Source organism: Sphaeramia orbicularis, chromosome 14, assembly GCF_902148855.1.
Source record: "Sphaeramia orbicularis chromosome 14, fSphaOr1.1, whole genome shotgun sequence".
In the NCBI taxonomy this organism is placed as follows: Eukaryota; Metazoa; Chordata; class Actinopteri; order Kurtiformes; family Apogonidae; genus Sphaeramia; species Sphaeramia orbicularis.
In genome coordinates this window covers 32,302,375-32,321,606 of record NC_043970.1, presented here as the reverse complement: position 1 = coordinate 32,321,606, position 19,232 = coordinate 32,302,375, and the positions used below count along the sequence as shown (strand labels likewise).

Sequence of the window (19,232 nt, the reverse complement as noted above, 5' to 3'; positions counted from 1 at the left end):
TTAGGGGTGTTTTTGACTGCACTCAATATTTAAGCAACATTTAATACTGACTCAAATAGCCACCAAGAACTTAACATATTAAAACAGTACCGAAAACTCCTTCAAAGTACCTGTATTGAATTTGCGCTTGTCGACATGAGTTTGGGCTCCTATCGGCTTCCGTAGTCAGGAAACCGTAGCCACGTGGTTTACCAAAACATCATGGCGGCCGGTTTTAAGTAAGAAATATTAGATTTAAGCAAAAATGAGAGTTTTATACTTTTGTTATTGTGGGATTCAATTGTAAACATGAAATTAATACACAAGGTTATACATATGATACGAACAAACGCTTAAAAATGAAGCAAATAGCTACATGGTAATATTAATAACGCAGTTCTGTCAGATCTGGAAAATGTGTGTATTTTTATTGGTCTGATCTGTTCAGAGGGAAACTTATTTTGTCAGCTTTTCTAGGATTTTACGACAGAAGCCTAACTGCGATATTTCCTCTCTGTTCTGTCTTGTCACTTTGTGAATTATCAACTGGGCTTTACTCCAAAATATATTAATCAGATTTATATTTACACACTTTTTCAACCTGTTGACTTCTAGGACTGCTGAGCCTCTGGAGTACCACAGGAGCTTTTTGGTTAGTGGTCAAAATAAAGCATGCTAACTGAAATGACACAACAGTAAACACATTAAGTGCAGCTGTAACATAGAATACAATATATCACTGGTTTGAACTTTCCTCTTGCAGAAAGAAAACTGCCGATCGGATGGACGAGAGCTGTCTGAATTCAGAACCACAACCCTGAACATAGGTGAGACCCACACTCGTTAGTGTTAATTTTCTATTAATAAGTATTACTACATTTGCTTTTACCAAGTGATTTTTTTTTTTAATTCTCTGTTCAGGATCTATATCCACCTCAGATGGATCTGCTCTGGTGAAAATTGGAAATACTACTGTCATATGTGGGATCAAAGCGGTAAATGATAATAAACACACAAAAATCTTTACATCACAGGTGTCAAACATGCGGCCCGGGGGCCAAATCTGGCCCGCAGGATGAAAGTGCAATAATTAACCTGAACAGTTAAAGTTGTCATAATCATTTTGGTTCAGGTTCCACATACAGACCAATGAGATCTCAAGTAAAGATAACAACACAATAACCCATAAATAATGACGACAAATTTTCTTTGTAAAAAATTAGGTGGAAAAAATGTAAGTGAAAAAAATAATATTACACTGTGAAAATATTTACATTTACAAAACTATTCTTTCACAATAAAATGCAGATAAATACACAAATAAAAACAAAGATGAACAAGCCGAAATGTGCAATTTTAACAATATTCTGCCTGTTACTAAACGTTTTGTGCATTTATGGATCCACTGTGATCTGTAGTTGTGTTAATAAGAGATGGAATGTTGTAGAAATTGTTAAAATTTTAGTTTCAAACTCCAAAACTTTAACAATATTCTGCCTGTTACCAAATGTAACATTTTGTGTAAATGTACATGTATAAATAATAAGTTGAGGCATAATATTGTTAAAATTGCACCAATTTTTCAAATGAAATTTCTGTTTTTTCAGGTTTTTCACATATTTTTTTAAAAATGCAAATATTTTCATAATTTAATTGTTTTTTTGTTGTTGTACTAAAACAAAAAGAAAAACTTGAATTTGTCGTTATTTATAGGTTATTCAGTCATTATTTTACTGGTCTGGCCCGCTTGAGATCAAATTGGGCCAAATATGGCCCCTGAACCAAAATGAGTTTGACACCCCTGCTTTACATTGTTCAAAACAAAAGAGGTAAATAAATGTTGATAAAATGTCTTCTTGGGTTTTGATTGTTTATATGCAGGAGTTGGCAAACCCTACAGTGGAATCACCTGGTAAAGGTTACATGGGTGAGTGAAATGAGCTTTTCATGTTGTTGAAAGCACTATTTTTAACTTTACTTTTCTTTTACTATATCCACATGTCAACAGACAAAACGAAAAATTAACTGGGTTGTTTTTTTCTTAACCTGTTAGTGCCAAACGTGGACCTGCCTCCTTTGTGCTCCTCTCGGTTTCAGGCAGGTCCTCCAGGAGAACAGGCCCAGGCTGCCAGTCAGTTCATCGTCGATGTCATTGAAAGGTGCAGTACACAAACATCTTATAATGTCACAAACACACTCAGTTGAGTTGAACTCCAGTTTATTCTGCTTCTTAGACTGACCAAAGGGTTCGTTTTGAATGTTTGTGTTGCAGTTCTGAAATGATACAAACAGAGGATTTGTGCATTGAAAGGGGAAAGGTAAGTTACAAAATGTATGCACTGGTGCTTTGATATTGTAGTTGTTGGGTCTTTGGTTCTGATTCTGCTGATTCTCACTGTAGCTCTGCTGGGTGCTGTACTGTGACCTCATGTGTCTCGACTATGACGGGAATGTCCTGGATGCGTGTATCATTGCTTTGCTGGCAGCTCTAAAGAACAGTATGTCTATCTTTAACTTAAATTGAAACATTTTTCTCACTTTAACCTGTTCTGCAAAAGTAATTGATGTTAAATCAGTGCTGGGTTTGGACTTTAGGATTTGTGTTCTAGCAGATAAACCACACTGTGTTCAAAGTTAAGAACCAAACGTTGCTCCTTTGTCTTCTCTAAGTTACTTATTCTTAGTACCATAACAAGCATTTCCCCTGCTTTTCACAGCACAACTACCAGAGGTCAAAATCAACACAGAGACATGTTTACCTGAGGTCACATCAGAAAAGAAACACAGGCTCAAAATTTACAGACATCCAGTTGGTGCCTCTTTTGGCATCTTTGACGAGTAAGTTCATTTCTTTTATGTGCATAAACAGAAAAAGGAACAAACTTTCTTCTGGTTGTGTATGTGCATTTTTTTTTCAACCATGTCCTACTCTGTTCAGTTCCATATTGATCATAGATCCCACAGCAGAGGAAGAGATCTTGTTGACGGCTCAGCTCACGGTGGTAACAGATGAGGAAGGTCGACTCTGCTCTGTACACAAACCAGGTCAGAAACAGTCTGTAATGTCTCTCACTGTGGTCAGTAATCCACAAGAATCAGATGATTTATTACCTGAATATAAGTGCGTTTGGCACTTCAGGTGGTTGCTGTTTTGAGGCACATTCTCAATGAGTTATCCTTTTATCTAATGTCTATAAAGCTAAAAAGAAATATCTAATTTAAGAGCAGTTTTATAAAACACAGATCAAAGATTTCATAGAATTTAAGACGGTGTGTCCAACCATATTAGTTAATTTAATTGCACCCTCAAGTATTGTGTTTACTTAATTTTAGTTTTGACTAGGTTTATCTTTGGGCGGCTGCCTGTGATTTTGCACGCATCTTCTGTTATTATCTCAGCTACACCATTTAGAATCAGTGTCGGTATTGTACATTTAGCAGGATTTAGTTCATTATAGGTTAACTGTCAGAGTTAAAATGTCTAATCACAAACAGAAATCTAATGTAGGGAGTAGGGGTGGAAATGGAAAACTGGCTCCAACTTATAACTGGTTCCAACTGATCAATCCATCAGAATTGTACACCTCCAGCATTATCAATTCTTCTTAACAATTCTCTCATTTCCCAGAGTGATATTTTCTGTTTTTTCTTATCCAAAGCTTGGGTACATTTCACCAGAAGAGACAAAAGTAATGCTATGTTTAATCAGTGTAATGCTGTAATTTCATGTAAGGGTACAAACACCAGAAACATGCTCAAGTGTTTGTCGACCTGGCATGGGATTAAATTCCAGGAATGTCATGTGTTCGACCACCTGCGTACGAGTGCTAATGTTGCTGGTCAAAGAAGCTCCACTATGACCTGTCGAACTACCTTTTTTCCCACTCAAAAAAAAAAAAAACGCCACTCAGGAATCGATGAGAGAATTGATAAGGAATTGGACTGGTAAGCAGAATCGACAATAGCATTGATATTGATAAAATCCTATCAATTCCCACCCCTAGTGGGGAGTGGTCATGTTAGAGTCATAATCACACTTGTAGCACTGTATTAATGAAGTAGTTTTAGTACTAATAGTAGTGGTGAAAAACACAACAAACAGGACTCTGCCTTTTGCTTCAGGTGGGACATCACTGTCGGGAGAGAAGCTGCAGGAGTGCATCACCCGTGCAACGACACGACAAAAGGAGATCCAAAAGCTCATTGACAAAGTCATAGAGAGTGTGAAGACGGCACAATAAAGACTCACAGACAACGCTTTGTATCTAAAAGCTGTATTTTCCACTGTCAATATATATTCTTTTTTTTTAATAACAATAAAACTGCTGACAAAGACTGCTTAAAAAATTATTTCTCAGTGTCCAGAAATGTCTCACACGCACACTCAGTTGACGTCTCATAAGAATTACTTCATGGCTCCTGATCTAATTAAAAGGAAATGCCTTTTTTCAAAATGTGCTGTACAAAAGCAGGTACACCATCTTGCATGTGGATCTTTAGTCCTCAGTTGAGCCCTGTGCCAGGATTGCTAACAGAATAAGGACCAACAGACTGAGAGGTAGAGGGCGGCCCCCAGGCACTACTCCAATGTCCAATTTGCATTTTCACATGTAATGGTTCTGTGGAGGATTTGGTGTCAGAACGCTCAGCTGGGATCCATGCTTAAAGGGCAGTTTCTACTGGGGGGTCGACCAAGCAGAGGCAGGAGGATCAGGCAGGCTCAGGGAGAATCCTCTGAGAATGTGCATTAATGATCCTCTCAGTCCATGGGGCCTCCTTAGAGAAGTCTTCCTGAAGGGGAAACATTATTTTGTGGAAGTCTGCTACCTACTAGAACCATCTTTTTTCTTTTTCATCTCAAAAAATATGACTAAGGTTCTTTAAATGTAGCGCTCCCCGTTCTAAAAACCCCATTTTGGTTCTCCAAAACCTCTGATAACCATTACATACAAATTTGTCAGCTAGAAAAAGACAAACAAAAGGGACAAAAAAGTCTTTTTTTTTTGTCTGCAATCTCCACAGTGAGGCAGACAAAGAGCACAGTATGGATCATTCATGTCCTTAGTGTATCTGGGTAAGGGGGACTGGAGTTTGTCATGACTTGGGGAGGGGCTGCGGCGTGCTCCTCTTCCTCTTACTTCTTGGTTGGCTGGCGGTATGTTGCCGTGGTGCTCCCCCCTGAGGAGCTGCTGCTCCCATAGCCATTTGCTGCTGCTGCATTTGGTGCTGCAAGAATTGCAACTGCGATTGCAAGTGAGGGAGAAAGGTGAGAGGCAATAATAAATAACGGAAGGGATTTCAGGACATTACTGTAGGTCAAAGGATCTAATGTTTAGGTAGCAGAAGTGTGTTTACGGATCTGCACTCACTGACAACTGTGTTAGCACTCCCTGGCTGAAACTGGAATAAACAATTTTTCTTAAGCAAAATACATTGTAGAGTTACAGTGTTTACATAGCATTGGTTAGTGAAGCTGAACTACAGCCTGGAACAACATACAACAGGAGTGTACAGAGAAACACAGAAGAGTGGTTAATGGGTTGCAGAGTGGAGGGAGAGGGAGAGCAGAGATACAGATTCGGGGCGGGTTGGGTTGTGTTGGGGAGTGAGGCAGGATACAGTCAAGCAGCACCAGTGGCGTTCTGGAGACAAGAATATTTTGATGTGGCCCTGGCAATAACAGACATGCAGCTTAGCAACCGTGCTTTCTGCTTGGAGTAAGTCAGCAACTTCAACTGGGCATGAAAACAAAAAACATTTAACACCTTACAGTTCATGCTCACAGTGTGACAGCCTATCATCTCTGATTTACTATGATGCAAAATCTGAAAAGGATTTAAACAATAATGACAATAATAATAACAAATGCTGTCTCTACATGGTGTATAAGACAATAACATGTCCCAGTCTGACACGCTGTTAGTTACTGCCAAAGAAGTGCCACAAGCTCTGGTGTCCTGCAGTTTTGCTGCGGCGGTCTTGGTCAGAGAACATATTAACAACATACAACACAAGATGGAGTGGATGGTGTGGGTAAAGTGAGAAGGCTTTTCATCTACAACAAAGAAAAGTGTTCACAAGGCATGTGGGTGGAAAAAGATTTGGATGAAAATCAGACCTGGGTTGACTGTTTGAAATGTGGCTACACATCACAAAGCATCAAAAACTTAAAGTCTAAATGTAAAGTCTGAACATTTCTAGGGTGTAAAATAGAAAACAATAGAATGTGAACTTCTTAATCTGAAGTCTTTGAAAGGCCCTGAAAACTTTTAGAATTACCTTTTTACTTGGAAAAAAAATGGGGGTCTTACATACATGCCCAATCTTCTAGTTTTAATTATTTAAAGTGACACCCATTCTATGCACCCAAACATTTTAACAAGACTAACTTGTGTTTAACATTGACTTAATCAGTCACACATCATTATCTGTTAGAAAGTGAAACACTGTAAAAAAAAACCTCCCTTTTACTTAGTTTTCAGGGGCTTTAAAGATTATATATACATATATATATATATATATATATATATACACATATATATATATATATATATATATATATATATATATATATATATATATATATAAAATACATCTTTGACTTTGTATACAAGAGTTAAGATTTAGTATTTAAAACTATACAGCAAAATAACTAATCACTTGAATTCTTCAATAAACCAAAATCAATGTTAAATTTTCCCAGGTCTGATGAAAACACTACAGGTCCATATACACAAATATGAAGAAGCTACAGAGTATTAAGTAAACTGTATAAAGCCCCTAACAGTTGGTAGTGTAGCACAACATTCACCTGCCTGCTGAATAAAGGCATGGAGCGTTGGCAGATGAAATCTAATCTAAGTGACTGTCTCCTACAGACATGTATATGTGTATATAGATGTTAAAGTTGCTGTATTACTTGGATCTGTGGCTGGTGCTGCTGCTGAAGCCTTGGAGAAGGCAGCGGGGGCCCAGACCCGTCCAGCCCACAGCCCAACTGGGACAGCACTAAGGGGGGAGGAGGGAGAGAGGGAGCCCCAGGGAGAGAGGCAGAAGAAGGCATGGAGTAAAGTATGAAGGAGAAAATGTGCATATACAGGCAAAGAGGGAGGCAGAAAAGAGGGTGAAGGCAGAGAGGAATGGGGTTAAGGGGGAGGTTGTGGTTTCAGTGATGCATAAACACATGAAAGTATTGAAGATGACACAGGATGAAATAAATGGGGATGAAAATTGGAAACAGTAATAAGGCCAACACCAGAGGTAAAGGTGTGTATGGACAGTTTTAAGTGGAGTATAGGCAAACAGCAGGAGACGTGAACAGGAGAGTCATGAGTGAACGAGGCAGGTTGAAGAGCAGGACAGGGAGCCGGTGCAGGGGGGAGATAAACAAGGGTGGGGCCAAAAAATAACAAGGAAAAAGAAGAAAAAAATAGAAAATGCAGCAGAGAAAGAGGGGAAATTGAGTCTCTCCTGTCAGTGGTTAAATGCTCCAGTGAGCGTAACAATAGCTAATTTCAATAAAATGATTTATGCTTGGTTACAGATTGTGAAGTCCCGTGTATACACTAATAACAGTAATGAATACATTAGTACAATTGTATTAATTAGTACTAGTTAGTGGTATGGTGTTTGTTTGTAAAAAAGGTTACAGGATTTGATGAAGAGAAATGTTGTTGACAGGTCTGTGTGGCATAAGTGTGTATTTGTGTGTATGTGTGTGTGTATGTTGGGAAAGGAGATCACACCTGCTGCCTGTGGAGACATGAAGCCTCCGACTCCCAGGTTGATGACCGCTGTTTGCTGGTTTCCTAAACTTTGATCTGCCCCCTGGTCACCCTGAAAACACAAAGATGACCTTACACACACTGACAACCTTAACTGTCACATGACAAATGTAGAGGACACAACTATCAGAAAACCCTCAAATAGTGTGGTATGATATGCTAACACCTGAGCAACACCTTCTGCAGAGCTGTAATATGAAAGCACCTGCTACAGTACCCTCTGTGATCCAGCACACTTCAGTATGATTTGATGCAAAAAAAAAAACAGGATACTATACAATTCCGTAGGGTTCGTTCTTAAACAGAGAGCAAATTAACACAAAAAATTCCATTTATTTTGTGTAGAAATGCAACTTAATAATCATCTTTAAAATATTTAGGCCATCCACAAACAGGCCTTCTGAGTCTGTAGTGCACAAAAGTCTGTGACGAACAATAAAATAATGGTTTTCTGTTTTATCCTGTTAAAGTAGTCTATCAACTGGAATCAGTGTATGGGTAAATATAAAACCGTTGGTTACGTTTCTTGGTAATAGAGTCACTTTGAACATGTGCAAAAGGTGTACATATGTTTTAAAGATGTACAGACAATAACTCAAACTTTTCCTAGTTCTGACTTTTTTAATCATCACCAATTTAGAAGCCATGTATGATACAGTGAAAAAACATTACCACAAGATTTTACTGGTCTAAAGTTTCCTGTTTTTTTTTTTTTTTTTTTTAGAAATCAGCCTCAGAGATTAAATGTGAATGTGAAGATGAATTGAAAACCAATGACAAATGTGCTGGTTAGCTGATGTTTTCAGTATATGCGATAAAGTGTTATTGCACACATATATACTTATTTATGTACACTGATACAACAGATTTATAAAGTTTCCACTAGAAAGAATCTGAAAAATGAATGTACTGTAATGTGCAGACAGTGTTTTGAAGTAGATCTAGTAACTCTGAGACAAACATTCCTTTTAAGTAAAACCCATTCTCTCATTAAATCCCAAAATTTCATATTTCACTACTTTTATTCTGGAGACACTTTACTTGTAGACCACTGTTTTTTTAGTGGTTCTGGCCTTGTGAAGTTGCTATGCTTTGTTTTCAATTGGCTATGGAATCTGTGCAATTACATATACTCTGGTTTAAGATTTTATAAATGTGTTCAAAAGCTTCCTATTTATAATTATCTGGGCAAGCTACGATAAAGCTGGCTTTAGTGAATGGTGCTCAGGATATATTTGGACAAACATCTTCACTGTAAAATGCATATGATTCCTCTTCAGAAACAAGGTGCTTCCTTTTCTGCATTAGGGACTCATCAAACTAAACCAGGTTCTTTTGACTGTAGTGAGAGTGTAGACGTCAACTCACCGTTTCCCCCTGCTGTTGAGGACTGGAGGTGGCCGACTGACTCTGCTGTGGGGAGAACTGAGACAGCTGCTGCTGCTGCAGAGAGTTAAAGATGAGAGAACCAGTGGGGATCTGGAGGTGTAAAACACAAACAGGCGCACGCGCACACACACACACACACGTATGCCAACAAACAAAAAGTGTGGAAGTAACAGGCAGGGCGACAAGGAGAATAAGGGGAGGGGTTGGAGATGGAGAGAGGAGAGGCAGAGGGAAAGGAATGATGAACATATAGGCCAAAAGGGAGAGCAGAGGGGAGAAGGGAGAGTTTAAAAAAAAAAAAAAAAAAAAAAAAAAAATCAAACAACACAGGGTCACTAGCTTATTATCAGAAAATAACTACAATATAATGTAAAGGCTGTGGTAAAAACAAGGAGTGCCTGCTTTCAAATTATCCCCTTAAATCATTCAGTTACTACTCTGTATGCTCACCTCAGCAAAGAGACACTTTGCATTTGATGAAATGGAGGGGCTGCTAGTGGTTCTTCTCCATTAGGGCACCGCAGTTATAAAATGCAGGCCCTCATGGCACAAGAACCAATCTGATAAAAGGAGTTCACTAAATGGTACTCATGCAGGGAAAAATTAAGCTGAGTTGATAGCTTATAACTATTGAGGGTGTGGTAATATGGGAGCAGGTTCAGGATAGTGTCGCTATGCCAAACAATCAATTCCAGTGTTAAAGAGGTGCAGAGTCATACCTGCAGGAGATTTAGTGGTCGCAACCCAGTACTGCTGTTCAAGCCAAAAGGACTCCCTAACAAATAAAAAAAAAAAGTTAGAGAAATTACATAACACATCTCCATTGTCAGCTGAAAATGGATGATTTATGTACTACATAAAAAACTAGATGTCAGCTACCTGCCTCACAACTGTAACGTCAGCCTTGTGTAAGCTAGCTAGCACACCACATAGGCCGATACCAAATTAATTTATATAATATATAATAAAGTTGTGCATGTATAATTAAGTTATTCTTAAGTTAGAAATTTAGCGCTGGTAAAAACTTAAGACGTTTGCATCAAAAAACTAATGACATCCCATTCTTTGATCCATAACCTAGGTGAAATTGTTTTCCCTCCAAAACAGGGGTTCAAGATCTAGATCTAGGTCAGCATACTGGAGGTTATCAGGATTCACTTTGAAACTTAAAAGACATTTGTAGGCAGCATGCAAAAGACCACAGGCATTTATTTCAAAGCTAGTCTCTACAGCCTGTGTATTACATGCGGCCACTATTAACAAATTGTGTAAACAGATAACAAAAGGTGTGTTCAGATCTCTTACCAGACTGTGCTGCAGACTGCATGGCAGGCATCAGCCCTCCAGTTGGCAGGATTCCACTCAGGTTAAGGCCTGGGCCCAGCATGGGGTTGGAGCCACTCATTAGGGTCTGTGGGCTGCTACACATCCAATATTAAAAACAAAATTCAGCCAGTGACAGAGTAACACTTCTATAAAAGGTCCTTAAATACAAAGGAAACACTTGGATGACAGAGAAGATAAAGATTCTTACCAGACAGAGCTGACCACATTGATGAAATTGAGGCCTGTAGGGTTGGCCATGACCTGCGATGAGGTGGTTCCCGTGGTGATGGACGTACCCATGGTGGGCAAGGGAATGGTCATAATGGGTTGGCTTAGAGCCAACTGCTGCTGGGCAAATGGCGCAAGCAGAGCTGGCTGTGACTGGTTCTGCACCATGGAAGGGTCTGAAGGGGTCGGGGTCACTGAGAGAGGAGCGCTAAGGGAGTCAGCAGGGTGCGGTGTCGAGCATGGTGTGTTAGTGGGTGTGGGGGTGGATGGCTTAGGGGTTCCCGATCCTGGAGAGAAAGAAAGGGAGTAAAAATAGAAAACAGAAGTAAGAGAAGTAATACTGTAAATTTCAAAATACAAATTAATTATTTCAGAGCGCTCAATTAAACTAATAATTTGGTGCTTAAAATGGATGAATATTCCAACTAGGATCAACTAATGACGAAAAACCCTCAAAATATAATATTCATGTCAAGATATAAATTCTTTTTCTGACACTATCCTTGACAGCTGGTTCTGGTTAAGTTACTAATACTACAGATGGTGATGCAATGTTCCGTGTGTCAAAATTTAGACACGTTCCAGCAGTTTCATGCTCTTTTTGTGCTCCGTCATATATTTAAGATCTGGATCCTTGTCAAGGTCATTATTCATAGTTTGTCAAAAACATATTCCAGATCTGGAAAATGTAGGAGCCTTGAGGCAGGCTGATGTAAAACATTCCAAAACACATTCATAAAACGGTGACAGTGTGTGTTGAAATCAGTCAGACAGTGCAGTACTCACGCTGTGTGGAGCCCATAGGGGAGAGGGAAGCAGGTGACAGCAGGCCCACCTGGCCCAGCTCCATGGAGTGTTTCCTGTTCAGAGACTGGCTTTTGGCTGGAGGGGGCGTAGGACACTTAAGTAGACCACTGGTAGTTTGGGAACTATATGGATTACCTGAGGAACAAAAAGTATGTGAGATATTTAATGTGTTCTTTTAATATTCAATAAAGCTGCTCTTATCTTTGTTAGAAGGTAACTCGTACTGAGCTCCTGATGTGGAACACTAATTTAAATTAGTAACACCAACCTAAAAGAACTTATTTTTTCCCAACTATATGCTTGTCCATTTTGTTTTGCACACAAGAGACAGTTATTATGGTCATTATAAATTTCAGTATGAAAAAGGATGCTGTGCAAGGACAACACTTGACATGTGATGTCAGGATAACTTAACAAGAACACTTTTGTGCCTCTATGATTAACTATATGCCTATAATGTCTGATGTAATCCAGATATTCTTTGTGCTTCCAATATTTTTGTGTGCTTTGTATTGGCTTTTTTTTTTTTGCAAAGAGTTTCTTCTTTTCTCAAATGTCCCTGAAATAATTTTTGTCATTTCAACTTGCAAATACATGCTTAAATTAAGGAAATACCAAAGGGACAGATTTTGTCTAATTTATAAATCACAAAAAAGGCATTTATCCCCTTTTCCATTTTCAGCTGCTCTTTACACTGCAAACAATGCTTAATACAATCAAGTAGGACTTATATAATAACTGCTTTTGCTTCAGCTTTTCCAGAAGTAGTGACTGTACCTGAGGAACTGCTGCCTGATCCTGAAGGCAGTTTGATGGGAGGGGGCCGGTGCTTCACCCCTTTTCCCAACATAGACGTCTGGACCAGAGCAGAAAAACTATCACCCTGCAGATGACACAGGAACCAATTTGCATTACTAACACTAATACAGAAATACAACAGAAATGTGATGTCTCCTCACTGGCAGTTATTTTCAGTACACCGTCCAATCAGAGGACTACTCACCTCATTATCTCTGCTGGGGGAGGGAGGCCCCTGTCCCACGTTGCCTGAGTTATGGGACATTTTAACCTGACACTTGACATCCCTCTCGTACACACCTTTGTACTGAGTAAGAAACCTGAAAATCCAGAAACACATGTATGTTTTTTAACATTCTCTCCATTAGCAAATCTATTACAAAGCTGGCTCTTGAAAAAACAATGTAAGGTGACGTACCGGTCTGCGTCTATCTTTGATCCTATGAGGAATCTGGTCATGAGAGAAATACAAAGTGAACTCAGAATGATGTTTTCAATACAGATGTATAAATGTGAACTTGTCAAAAGCTGTGGCCTTACGGGGGATGTATGAGCTTTAGGTCTGCACTGTCCTCTTCTGCTTTTGGTTCTTTAGCACAGTAGATTTTGCCGTACACCAAAGGGTCTCCCATCGATTGGAAGATGGACACTTTGGTTCTCTGGGCTTGGCCCCCGACCTCACATTCAAATGTGTAGTCATCTACAACTTCCTACATGAAGGGAATAAACAAAAACTATTGAACAGAACTGAAAGGCATGTTTTTATTAAATACAGGATCAGACTCAACTGTACCACTGAACAGGATGGTGACAGAGCTTTATATCTATAACTGTACATTAGCTCAACACAGATTCCAACACAAACTTTATGTAAAGAGGGACACATATTTTTGATGCCTTTAGTGTGTTTGTTCACACCTGGTATTATAATGCATGTCATCTTTGTATTTGGGTCAGTCAGTAGGTGATGAACTTTAAATGCCAGTGACATGATGTTTTCTAAAGTTTTCAGTTCTGATGTTTAGAACAACCCTAATATTTAAAATATTTCATGGATTTGTTTTTTATTCATTAACATTAACAAAACTGCATTATTATACAGTTAGGTAATTTGGATAATATTGTGACATTAGTAATTGTAAAAAGAAAACCTTAAAGCAGACTAAACAATAGCATAATATTAAAGCGTAAATGGCCGCATCTGTATGCAGATTAAGGGGAATTTAATCCATATGTCACCAGCAGTTAATACAGTGCAACCTGTTTTAGTGCCAACACAGACCATCTTTTGCTTGACTGAATGAGGAGTGAAGTATCTTAAATGTCCTAGATAAGGTATATCTGCAGTCTATTTTCCAGAAGAACACGCACGTATGAAATTTAGCAAAATTCAACAATGTCACTGATCAACACAGGATTACTGGCACAAAAGGCTGTGCAACCACGGTAACCTTTTCCGTTCACATATTTAGTATTTTCTGTGTTTACATTAAAGCAGGGGCAGAGTCTCATCTTAGTCTCATGTGGAACATTATCTATTTCATATATCTGTTTTCTGCTTATTTCTGACAGCAAACAGCCCTGATTGATCAATGCTCGGAGAGCGTTAACGCAGCTGTCACACCTACCTCAGCAGGCCAGATCACAGTAGTGGGCTGAGAGTCTTCCAACTGCAGGGATTTCTCAACCACAGCATACTTCTCCACCTAGGAGACACACAAACAAATCCATCTGGTTAGTTATGTCCTGCATTATACCTGCCAGACTTTAGTTTAGGTATGTTTTAAGTGGTTTGGGGGCAAATATTTAAAGGACACTGTTGTAAAAGATTATTAAAGCCCCTTTTCATCCACCATCAAGTATTTTTTCTGTTGCTTCTCTGTAACCTTTGTGCAAAATGAATGCCTTTTGGGAAAAGTAAGTCTAGCTGTTAATGTTTAATCTTTTACAACAAGACCCAATTACATTGATTTATACTAGAGTTTTCCATGAAGGACGAGAAGGAGATGTAGTTTTAACAGTTTATAATGAGGTCATTCTATATTTAATGGAAACATTATTGCAAAACATTATTATTCACTGCAGAGCATTTTTGTGCCATAAGATGTATTCAGGGAATCTTAGCAAACTTACATCAATTTCCTTCGGTACAGTTAGCTGGCAGTTGTTCTGTTTCCACATATCAACACACTGGTGACAGCCAAGAAGCCAGGAAGTCAGTCGCAGAGAAAAACAAAGAAAGCTATGATCAAAATAAGTTAGCATATACACCACAACGGTATGCTCTCCCCCATTCTGTGACAGAATGTGACTTTTTCCCTAATAATAACATGTTAACATCAAACAACCTTCCTCAGATTAAAACCATTAGCCTATGTTAACATACATTTTCATAGAAGTATATATTTGAACTGTGTTTAATATAGGTTTCATGTAAAAGTCAAAGTTGTGAGAGACAGGTACAAGGACAAACAGGTAAATATTTTCTCATCAAAGTAGTAAAAAGCCTCTGCATACAGGCTGTACAGTGTAAATACGTATGTCAGATGGGGTGGGTATGTTGCCTACTTACGTTTCCAACCTTGGAGATCTTCAGGTCTATGACAGGAGCAGGTTTCCGCTCCTTCCTCCTCTGGAGGTAGTCATAGAGTCGTAGCTGTGGTGGCATGGGTAGGTGGGACAGCTCCTGCTGCCTGTTGAGTGCAGCTCGAGAGTGCCTCTTAAAACACCTACAATGACAACAAACACTGTTCTGATCAAGGTTACTGTGGCTTAATAAGTATCATTGTAGTGAATCACTGAGGAGTTCAAGACTTAATTAAAGTGCTCAAGGTTTTTTCTACACTTAATAAAATCTATATTTTACAACCATTTCGTACTGCTGTCTTTCATTTCACAAAGAAAACATTCTCAAATGAACATGTTTTTTTAGAAAAAGACCTGTTGGCATAACTGAACTAAAAGTGCACTGACTCCAGCCTTGGTGCATTTAGTACCGTTTCATTGAGCGAGTGTTCATTTTCTGCTTGTTGTAGAGCAGGCGGTTGGCTGTGCAGGTGACAGAGATGGAAGGGTCCAGACACAAAGGTTCAGCTGTGGCCAAAATCAACTGACTCTCCAGCTGCAATTTATCATCCTAAAGTGGAGAGACAGACATTTGAAAAACACCTGTGAAATGTGCCAACACTAAAAAGGCTCAAGACACCTAAGGCCTATTACGGCAGAGGCATATTCTGCTTTTTATTAGCTAAGGCAACGGCTCTGTCAGAACACCAGGGATGGAAAAAGACAAAACTTAGGTCTTAATGTCTTAAACATGTAATTTTAAGTGATGTGTATTAAAATGTCTGTACTAATGCTAATTTTGTACAAAACATGATTAATCCTCAAGCACTTTGATTGAAAGTTAGTAAAATAAGAAACAGTGTTGAGTATGACTGTTTTTGAACAAAAGTAATTTTATTTTATTTCCTTAAATCAAAATTAATACTAAGAAACATTACAGAAATTTGGAAAATGTGCATAACATAAATGGACAGAAAAGTGTAGTGCTGGAGACTGAATTTCAATACTTTCTATGGGATTTACCAAATTGGTTAGATACAACAGTGGAAAGAAAAATGCTTGTCATTGTTTGACATTGGTTGAGATCACATTTCAAAACCTATAGAGTAAATCTCATCAGTGACAGTTAAACATATATATATATATATATATATATATATATATATATATATATATTTGTCATGTGTATGTTTTAAAACTGCTTTGAGTGTAGAAAAACAGCAAATGAGCTGAAAAGACATTAGTATTACAATATGTATTCTAATTAAATTTTTCAATCAGATATTTAAGGTCTTACTTGTGTCCACTTGTGATGGTCACTGGTCATGGCATGGACATCACAGATCAGGGTCTTCAGGACAACAAACAGAATAAAATAACTCAGTTTGTGTGGTGGAAGTTTAACAGTGAGTTAATAGCCCTTCAGGTATTATAGTCAAACTCACACTTGCTAAGTGTTTGTTAACAGTGCTGGGGATTTTCAAAGAAACTACAAAGTGTAAAACTCTACTGAACCTTTGCCATATGCCAGTACAAGTATTTACCTGCATGGTTGGTCTCAGCAGGATGTGTCTGCTCTGATAAGTTGGCATCTTGGTATTGCCAGACTGCCTATAGTCTCTCACTTCTACTATTACACAGCCACAGTGGAAGATGTTAACCTGAGACAGAATGAACACAGAGGCACAAAGAGTGACATTTGTTTTACTTATTAACATTAGAGGGGACACATTCAAAGACTACTCAATGATCAGGTATGCTGTACATAGATCTGTGCATTTGAAATTATGCATACACACCTGGGATTTCTCCAACAGATCCACCAGAATAGGAGGCAACTCCTCAGCGTCCAGGTACTCCAGCAGTTCTCCTTCTTCATATGGCAAACGGATGGTTTCAGAATCTAGAATCATAAACATGTGCAAATCAGGTGATTTTGCAGTGCAGAACATCACACAAAACAATACAACTGGAAAATCATGTCAGTTTTTAACTGACTTCTCTTACCAGACCCATTCTTTCCCCTGAGCATTAACGAGTAGCCTTCATTCCCAGGGTACAGGTTGACAACCAAACATGATACTGACTCCTGAGACACCAGCTTCTCCAGTAGATTCACATTTCTCCTCAGATTCTTGTGAAACAAAACAAAGAAAAATTATACATAAGTGGCACCATCATGACGTCACAACAAACCCTTTACTTATATTGTTACTAAAGACTATGCAAAACTGTGTTGTGTGTTTTAAAATACATTATTATTGCTTAACAAACTCAATAGCATGACATTTAAAAAATAGGATATGTCTATTTGCTTATCGCTTTCTTGCTTTTTTTTTTTTTTTGCTTTAATGAACTTGAATATTTCTGTGCTTACCAACTATATCCTATAAAAGTATGTTTGGGGTTTAGACTTTACTATTTGTTTTTAGTTTACTAAAAATCTTACTACCTTCACTAATTTGTGAGGATGAACATAATCTCATAACCTACCTACAATTACACAGTTATAATAATGATTCCAATTAGACTGTGCAAACCTTTAACTCTGGCTCCTTCTCACATTCCTCTATGTAGAGCTCATAGAGCTTCTGGTACAGACTCTTCCTTCCACCAGAAGAAACTCTTCTTTTGGCTGGTCGTTGTCGAGCACTTTCAACAATGTACTGGATAACATAAAACACACTAGATTAGGAAACAATATTTGACTAACATAATCAATGCATGAGTCATTTAATTGTAAAACGTGTAGTATTTTCCCCCTTCTACAATCTTAAATTCAGAAAAAGATCTCCTACCTCGGCTCGATCCAATGCATATTCCAGAACTTGTTGCTGAAAATAAAAGTTATATCAAACGTTAAATCTAGTTTTGGAGAAATCAGACTGCTGAAGAGGATTTCTGATGAAACATCGTTTCCTGTAACAGCACTTAACATTTAGTTATTTATAGCTTTATGATGTGATGAGGTGAAACTTACCATTGTGGTCCACCGCCAGCTTCAAGGCGAGTGACGGTAGACGATGCTGTCCTTTCTGCCCCACACCGTCACCTTCCTAAAGTGACCATTCACACCCTGCACAGTAACACACCCCGTACAGGATGCAGCATGTCCACAACACAAAGTAAACACAAAAACAAATACATTAACGCCAGTCTTTTTATGGTCGGTAAGTTATTTGCACAGTATTGTTTCTAGATAGTCTGGCTGGCACCTAACCAGATACCACCAACAAACAGCTCAGCAGACAAATGGACGAAACACTTTTACCCAAGTTGTTTCTGAATATGCTCAACTAGTTTATGCTTCAAAGTTAGAATATGTAACACAGCCACCAGAGTGGGTAATATTGGGGATTTAGCATTGGTGAACTCTGGTGAATGGGAGCCTGGGCGAGTGGCTGGATAGCAACAAGCTCGTTGATGCCTGACCGTGGAGGCTAACATGGCTAACGTTAGCATGCTAGCCCGTTACCTTGGCAAGCTGTAAGTTACCAGCTACGCTAACGATGATACGTCGTCTAGGACAGAGACCGACAGAGCGACGTCATTCTCAACGAGAGGGATGGACTTGCCTTCTAGATTGCATAGCGGTCGAATTTAACTCCAATGCAAGAAAGCGAAATGAAATTGAAATATCAGTGTCTTCATTGAAAAAAAGTCGGAGCAGCAGCCATTTTCTTCCAGTGTGACAACAACAGCTAAACTTCCGGTTTGGGCCAGCAGTGGGCGGAGCGACCAAGGTGCCTACTACTGAGGCTCTGTTAAAATATTCAATAGATAAAAACACAGTTTTTCTTTTTCATTTTATGATGGTTTTACCCTGACCCTTGTCAGAGGAAATGCAGGCTTTGCATTAGTGACACATGACCTGGTACAGCAACAGTTTGCAACTACTGATAAAATGTCCTGTAACCCTAAAGATCCATTCTAGTCTATATACAGCTCATATAGCTCATACTAATGTACCCACTTATTTGTTACTTTGGAATATTATTGGTGGCTGCATTATTTTTGCACATTAGCTTAGAACTATAAGTGTGTATCCTAAGCCATTAACCACATAAACATATATTAATGCAAATATACAGTGCATACTCACCTATTTGCAATTGTCTGCATATTAGGAACTCTCTTACAAATTAGTGGCAGTAAATCTTAACCATGAGAGATCAGGTCAGATCTCTTGTCAGTTGATTTGTAGTTTCAGCAAAACAGCACAGTCTTCAGTCTGATATGAAATAGTGCTATTCTGCCTCGATACATTTAGTGCTGGGAGCAACTGATCCTTCATCTGCAAGCACACACTTTTATGTATTTGGGGCCACTCCTAGACTGGAGCTTAGATCCTGGCCC

General features: G+C 38.6%; 2 protein-coding genes across 6 annotated transcripts; one reads left to right on the top strand and one right to left on the bottom strand.

The window, feature by feature from the left end:
- Positions 1-175: 175 nt before the first annotated feature.
- On the top strand, positions 176-4,314 carry exosc8 (exosome component 8). Its single transcript, XM_030154210.1, has 11 exons — positions 176-218; positions 595-631; positions 743-806; positions 901-974; positions 1,861-1,906; positions 2,033-2,138; positions 2,252-2,297; positions 2,381-2,477; positions 2,697-2,817; positions 2,918-3,024; positions 4,102-4,314. The coding sequence occupies exons 1-11, from the start codon at positions 202-204 to the stop codon at positions 4,218-4,220; spliced, it is 834 nt and encodes a 277-aa protein (XP_030010070.1). The 5' UTR covers positions 176-201; the 3' UTR covers positions 4,221-4,314.
- Positions 4,238-18,573, bottom strand: supt20 (SPT20 homolog, SAGA complex component). 5 transcript variants are annotated; one of them, XM_030154205.1, is made up of 24 exons: positions 18,452-18,573; positions 17,857-17,952; positions 17,675-17,710; positions 17,417-17,542; positions 16,884-17,010; positions 16,676-16,779; positions 16,421-16,537; positions 16,174-16,227; positions 15,308-15,447; positions 14,884-15,040; positions 14,445-14,501; positions 13,940-14,017; positions 12,852-13,021; positions 12,730-12,762; positions 12,517-12,631; positions 12,291-12,396; positions 11,493-11,648; positions 10,687-10,993; positions 10,458-10,573; positions 9,872-9,927; positions 9,132-9,242; positions 7,725-7,815; positions 6,899-6,987; positions 4,238-5,220 (listed from the first exon to the last, which is right to left on the bottom strand). In XM_030154205.1, exons 2-24 carry the CDS (start codon positions 17,857-17,859, stop codon positions 5,074-5,076), a joined length of 2,496 nt encoding a protein of 831 aa, XP_030010065.1. In that variant the 5' UTR covers positions 17,860-17,952; positions 18,452-18,573; the 3' UTR covers positions 4,238-5,073. The 5 variants fall into 5 exon arrangements, with proteins under 5 accessions (XP_030010065.1, XP_030010068.1, XP_030010067.1 ...); XM_030154208.1 differs by having other exon boundaries at positions 9,132-9,206; XM_030154207.1 differs by having other exon boundaries at positions 10,458-10,570.
- Between the last annotated feature and the right edge of the window lie 659 nt (positions 18,574-19,232).